We start from the raw sequence: 7,198 nt of genomic DNA, 5'->3' as shown, positions 1-7,198 counted from the left end.
CTTGAAACCACTGATTCACCTGGTGTGTGTGTGTGTGTGTGTGTGCGCGTGTGTGTGTGTGTGTGCTCCTCGCTTTGTTTCTCACACAGGTGAGCGAGGAGGAGGCCACACAATTAAAGCTGTCACCTTCATCCCCAACCCTTTTTTTTCATATGGCTTCGTGTGTGTCTGCGTGTGTGTCTGCGTGTGTGTGCATGCGTTTGCAGTTTGCGTCCTCAGTTGCGTCAGTGCTCTCAGTTTCTGCGCCAGCAGCAGGCTCCTCCCATCAGCCCAGGCCCCTCCCACTTCCTGTGTGTCAGTATAAAAGCATGGTCTCCTCTCTGCCTCCCTCACACTCCCTCACAGCCTGAACACCGCAGGAGCAAAGCTCAACATCTTCAGCCTCCTCCTCGCCTGGTCCACGCCAAGCACTGCAGGTAAGAAGATGAAACTGATTCTGAAATCTGTGTCCTCAACAGTTTTCAGTTTTCTGTTCTGACATTTATTAAAAATACTTTTTTGTGTGAAGGTGGTTCTTTAAAGGAGCATTATTTTATTTAAAACATACACAAAAATTGTACGTTTAATCTGAAAAGTTGAGAAAGGGCTGTCATGTTGGAAACATGGTTTTCACATTTAGTTTGATTCAAACTCCACTTAAATGTTTTTGCCTTTCACAATATATGTCTTATTTTTTTTGCCAGCTCCTTTAGTTCGCTGAGTTGTAGCTCTAAGTGAACACACACATAGATATATGAGACACAACGATGAAGTATGTTAAGGACAGTACATTTCAAACATTCACTAAGGACAATCAAGCTGTTTGAAGCCTTGTGTATTTTACTGTTTGAGTGTACAAATAATCAGATCATTGCATCTGAGTGTGGAGACAAAACTTTGTGTGTATATGTTAGATAGTCATCACTGCAGCACACATCATATGCTGGATTGTGCTTATGAATAGAAGAAGGGAAAAAGTGAGTATGAGGTGTTTGAAATAATTAAAAAAAAATCTCCTTTTATTCTTTTTTTTTTTTTTTTTCATTTATTTTTTCCTGAGGAGGGGAGAGGGCTTTCACGCACATTACTGTACCACATCATTACCAGCCCACTGGATAATGAAATGGAGACAATGACCAGCTGCTAACAGGAATTACATTAGCATCAAGAGAATGACTATTTACACCACCACAGTGTCAATTTAAAGAAAATTATTCAAATGGATGTTGCTGTGAGTGTCAGTGATCGCGTTGTACAGATATGATCTGGGTTCAAACTGAGAGTTGCATGGTTTCGTGTGGAGAGGCTGTACTGTAGGTGGATGTTGATGAAGAGAGCTGATAATGTATGTAATCATCGTGTCCAGTGAAGAGTAACTCGAGGAAGCTGTGGACTCACTGAACCAGTGTAATCCAGGCTGCTGAGGGATAAACACACACTCTTGTTATGAGTTTTGATTGTCTGTGTGTGGAGAGGAGGTCAGTTGTAGAAATAGTTCATGTAAAGCCAGATGCCATCCCGGTACAGACGACTGTTACACCCTCCTGTGTGTGTGCTTTCCTCTGCATAAGTGCAGCAAAAGGACCATTCCTCTAAACACAGACAGGCAGAGAGAGCCGCTCCGGAGTGATTGGAGCTCCGAAGCCTCAGAGCGACCGGGGCTGTTGGTTTTATCTAATTGGATATTTGCTCTGGAAGAATGTTCTGGCACGAAGCATTCGTCACAGCTAATAATGATAACAATACGCTGCTTTGCCAGCTCCAAGATTAATACAGAGATAGAAAATTAGAAAACCAGTCTGACAAATGTTTGCAACCAAATTTTTTGTGTTTTTTTTTTTTTTTTTCCTTTTGCACGATACATATTTTTATCACACTGATGTGGAGCTTTCATGTCAGTGTTTGAGGTTTTATCATCTTATTTCCATGAATATTTTATCCCTGTTTTTATGTTCATTCTATGTCTTTTTTATGTGTGTATGTCAGTTCTGGGCTGTAAAGCACTTTTAGCAGCACTTCTTGTATGAAAGGTGCTACAAAAATAAAATGTATTTAATCATAATGAATATGATTCATTAATATGAGAAAATGAGGGCTGTGAAACAGGATTTAGACTTCACCTCCTCTTAATGTAATGTTTTCATATATTTGTGTTTTATGTGAGCAGGGGGATAAAGAAATTGATTTCCAAAGTGCTTACAGTGTACATTTAGTACAACTACACGACACACTCTGAAGCGGGGGCGTGTGTGAGACAGACAATATGTTTTGCCTAAGGGTCCAGCTGAACCATCAAAGGTTAACCTCGTCCCCCTGCTTCACTGACTCTGAAATGATTTATTGCTGCTTTCTGCAAAACCTTCATTGCTTGTAATTTGTTCCCTCGCAGAAGTACATATTTACCGAGCCGATGGGAGACAATAAAAGACAGTGGGTGGCGATGGAGAGACAGTACAGAACCTGACAGGAAAACGATCATGTTAGGTGTGCTGGATTTCTTTTAACTTTGTTATATTTGTTCCTTTTCTCTCTCGCCAGTCATGAATGTAGGTATCTGTGTGTGCGTGCTCCTGGCTGCTTTGTCCAGTGGTTCCGTGAGTCTGCCTTCACATGCTATGGTAAGACACACACACACGCACACACACACTCGAAGTTTCCTGAAATCTCTGCATGGCCTTGGAAAAGAAAATGATTTTCTCTCCTTATTCTTAATGGCTAGAGATTTTAAAACATAAGCACACTTAAATCATTGCAAAAAGAAAGTTGACTGAGTGAATTTTTAGTTTAAATCCATTTAAAGAGACAGTAAAGTGTTGAAATTTCAGGTTTTGATCTATACCTCATCACTCATCACTCGTCTCTCTTTTCTCTTGTCCTCCAGTCACAGAGAGCTGAGGGTGAGGCTCTGGCCTCAGACAGCCTGCCTCCACACCACACACGTCAGGCCCGCTCAGCCCCAGCGCCCCCCTCAGGGCAGCTAGCCAACTACAACCAACCCCAGGCGGACGTAGACGCTCGAAACACCCTGAGCCAGCTACTGGCCAGACTGATCTCCAGGAAAGGTGGGCATAGAGCGGAGAGACGGACAGGAAGCGGAGTGAACGTCTTCGCCTGTGGTCATCTCATCTCATTACACACAGAACGTTCCTCTCGTCTTATTTCGCTCCTGGCTGTGTTATTTTCTCTCTTCCTAACATCCATCCTTCTGTAATCTGCCGTCACTCATGCTGGGTCTTAGTCCCACCATCTGGCATTTCCCGCCTCCCTCTAGCTTTCTCTGTCCTCCCTCCATCTTTCCATACCTCCTCCTTGTTCCTTCCCTCTGTCCCTCCAGCAGCCTGCTCCCTCTATTTCCGCCTCCTTCACTCGTCTCCTTCCCTCCTGACCTCACTCTCTGCTCTCTCGCTCTGTCACTTTGTATCTCTGTTCCTCTCTCGAGTCAACAGTGTGTGACTGGGAGACCTGCTGAGCTCACTGGTCTCATAGAACACACAAAGACAGGAACAGAAAGAAAACAAGTCAGCAGGACTCACTCCAACAACCTCATTCAGAGTCATACATTTTCCATCACACAGCCAGCACAGGTGGAAAAATGTGCCCTGCAGTCATGTTTTGACTGAGCAGAATAACATCTTCCTGTCTTCATCACGTCATCTGCGTCATGAAGTGCAATGCGTGTCATTCTCTCCCTGTCTCCGTCTCCTCCAGGCTCTCCCTACCAGACCAGATCCTCCCTCACCAGCAGAGCCAGCGGTCTAGCCCCCGGCCACAGGATAAAGGACAGAGATTACCTCGGCTGGATGGACTTTGGACGACGCAGTGCAGAGGAGTATGAGTACTCCTCCTAAAGGCGTGGCTTGCTTTCGCCCAAATCTGAGTTAACACCGCCAAAACCCCTGCCCCCCCAACATAGTGACCCTTTTCACACTGCACTTACTGTAACCAAGGGCTGACTTGACTGGGCCCGAGAATGAGTTTAGCATCAATACATAGAGGCAAAGAGGAGAAAGATCCACTTTCCAAACCGCTTCTCACAATATGTCAATTATTTTGAAGCACAAAACGTAATGGATAAAATGGATAAGGCCTCCATATTGCTGTTACTGTCAGGAAATCCTACGGAGAAATCAAAACCAACAGTGTGTTAGTCCATTTCTCAATACACAGATCATTAAAGGATGCTCACAAATATATAGCTTCATTTTTCCAAGCATTCAGTAATTTAGTAAGAGCTGCAGGTTTTAGCAAATGTTACTCAAACAGGAGAATTTGTAGGGGACTATTTTCAGATGTGGATTAACACAGATTTGGTGCTCTAGTGAGTATTTCTGGCAGCGGTAAGGTGTGTGTGGAATTGAGTCAAAGTATGTGTGTTCATGGTGATGAAGGAACATGTCAGCCGGTGCAACAGTGTGCATCACTGTGTTTTAGTAGTTTGTGGGCAGCAATGGAGGCCTATAGCACGTAGGGTAATGGAGGCTGCACAGATAACACTTGTTTGACGAGTCAGCTCATTGGTGTTCTTGTGATTTATTGACAGTAAGAAAAATATAGAATATCACCAGAGTTGTCCTGTAAGACCAACAGGGGTCAAACACAAGGTAAAGTTAGCTTTTACTGGTGTTAACAGCTCAACAGACATTTGTTCTGAGGCAACATTTAGTGAATTCATGTTTTCTGAATTGATCAAACTTCAGTAGATGTTGAACAGAAAAGAAATAGGAAGAAATCCATCTGAAAAACCTGCTCCTTTAAATATAAAATTCACCCTCATTCCAGTGAGGAACCAGTGTCTTAAGCTCGAAGTAGCATTCAAATGTCCCAATTTGCTGATGGCTCAGAATGTTTTGAAGGCTTTATATTAGACCTTAATGAGCCAAACTGGACCAAAAGTGTGATTCAAGTCTTTATCTTTGATTGGAACCTTATTGCACTCAGCTAACAGCAGCCCAGAACCTCAGTTCACATCAACTTTTCGTGCACTGTAAAAAAGTATTTTCATATCACAGCATCTGCAAGTAAAGGATACAGCTGTTTGATACATCATTAAAAATCTAGCAGAGGTTGAAATTACAGTACCTGTATGGAGTCAGTAAGAGAGGATTGGAGGAAAAGGGCCTGAAACAACAGTAACTTTTCACTCCAAACCCTGCCTGCTGAAGGAAACCCTGGGCTAGAAATGTGCAGTGTGAAAAGCAGAAGGTGTTGTGTACATGAGATGCTTGGGAGTCTCCTATCATTGCATAATGGGCCTCTGTGGCTGATGCATTCAAATCAGGATTACAAGTACTGCAGATATGAATAGAAGAGTGTTTTTATTCTTTTTGAAAGGTGATTATATATGTATGTATGCACTCTTAAAGGTTAAGTCCCTGTAATAAATAATAAGTTTCTAGCAAATTTCAGATTCAAAATAATTCAAAATAAATCTTCAACTTCCTCTGATGTCACCAAGAAATGCATTCGTTTGAGATTATGATGTTATTATGCTTGCACAGTTGGTGGGCTGATCCCATGCATTTCATGTAGCTGCTGGCTGCATTCAGGGGTGTAAGAGAGAGACAAATCCTGGACGTCTGCCTGTGGGTGTCCTTCCATATGAGCATTTGGTGCAATTCACCAGGGACTGCATGAAAGCCAGGACTTTATCATTAGTGTCTAATGCAAACATAGATCAGGCGTTCCCAGGATTAGTACTTGGAATAATGAGCCAGTTTCCTGACAGGGAAGCCATTTAAAACTAGGTCTAACACTGTCTTAGAGGTGAAATTTCAATTACTTTTCTGTTCTAAACAAGATTAACGTCAGACATCTGTGTTCAGAGTTACTGACGGAAGAAGCTGTTGTACAGGACAACGTGATACCTGTCCATCTGGGAAATGATGCTAAGCTTTGATACACTGCAGAAAGTGAGGCCACTTGCCTTAGATCTTCCAGTGGACTTCAACTCTGATAAGACCAGATTTCAACACATGACTTAATGTCTCCTAGTGAATTCAATCAAATGCTAATGCGGGGAACATAAACCTGAATGCACCCAGCTGGAGAGAAAATGTAATCAAATCGAGCCTTTTAGTTTGGAAATACAACTTGTCTCCAGAAAATAGATGATGATCGGGTATCAAATGTAAATTTGTAAAATGGATATGAAGCAATATAAATGTGTGTGTATATGATTTTTGATGACAACATTGTTTGTGATTTATCAATCACTCTGGCTGGGAATGAATAAAATACTACAGTGACTTATGAATAAAAGTCAGCTGCCTTCACACGCACACACACACACACACACACACACACACACACACACACACACACAGTGCACCGTCCACACTGAACACACACTCACCTCTCCTTCCAGGTTTACAGATGGGAGGTTAGCTATTGTCTCAGGCTAATCGCTACACAAACACACAGAAACAAAAAGTACAGAATCACACATTTTTTTTTAGATTTGTGTTAAACATCTGCATCAGAATCACACTGTGCTGTATGTGCACATCTGCAGACAGACAAACCAAGGTCATCTCCCTCACTCACACACACACACACAAACACACACACACAAACAGGCCTTAGAATGATGTAGGTTAGTATGTTGTTATCCTACTGTCTGAAACACATAACAGTCCTGTTTACTGTCTCTCATACAAGAGCTTGAGTAGTTCATATGTTCTCTGCTGCTGTTACAGCACATCAAGAGGGAACAGTTGCAAACTCCCACTTTGTTCTATGCCTTGTCCCAGTTTCAGATAAGCAAGTCCACACACACACAGAGCAGAAAATGATGTTATATGAACAACATGACACACACACGATCACATATTTTCAAAACATGAAGGTAAAACTTCTCCACAGTGGATTATTTACTTTAGGTAGAGAAGATGATGAAGACAACTCAAGGCATACAATAAAGAGCAGTGACTCATCATTACATCTTTGTGTTTAAGTCGTCATATTAAGTCTGTTATATTCTGTTGTTTCATTAGGACAAACTGTACCTAACACAGCAGCACTGTGACATGAAACACTTCTTGATTGGTCATTTTATTTTCTACCATCTTTATTGCATGATTGCAATAATTTGCTCTTTACTGCACCCCTATGGACACACAGAAAAGTACACTCACGTCACACGTTCATTTTTTGCAAACCAAAGAATTAAAATCACCTGTTTCATTTGATGGATCTGTTTATTTCTTCATTTTAAATACAT

General features: G+C 41.9%; 1 protein-coding gene across 1 annotated transcript; it reads left to right on the top strand.

The window, feature by feature from the left end:
• Positions 1–337: 337 nt before the first annotated feature.
• ccka (cholecystokinin a) lies at positions 338–6,237 on the top strand. The gene is made up of 4 exons (XM_076736559.1): positions 338–416; positions 2,518–2,597; positions 2,861–3,041; positions 3,688–6,237. Exons 2-4 carry the CDS (start codon positions 2,520–2,522, stop codon positions 3,825–3,827), a joined length of 399 nt encoding a protein of 132 aa, XP_076592674.1. The 5' UTR covers positions 338–416; positions 2,518–2,519; the 3' UTR covers positions 3,828–6,237.
• The last annotated feature ends 961 nt before the right edge of the window (positions 6,238–7,198 follow it).

Source organism: Chaetodon auriga, chromosome 8 (assembly GCF_051107435.1).
Source record: "Chaetodon auriga isolate fChaAug3 chromosome 8, fChaAug3.hap1, whole genome shotgun sequence".
NCBI lineage: Eukaryota > Metazoa > Chordata > Actinopteri > Chaetodontiformes > Chaetodontidae > Chaetodon > Chaetodon auriga.
Note: the sequence above shows the minus strand (reverse complement) of the source record. Positions and strands in the feature narration are given on the sequence as shown.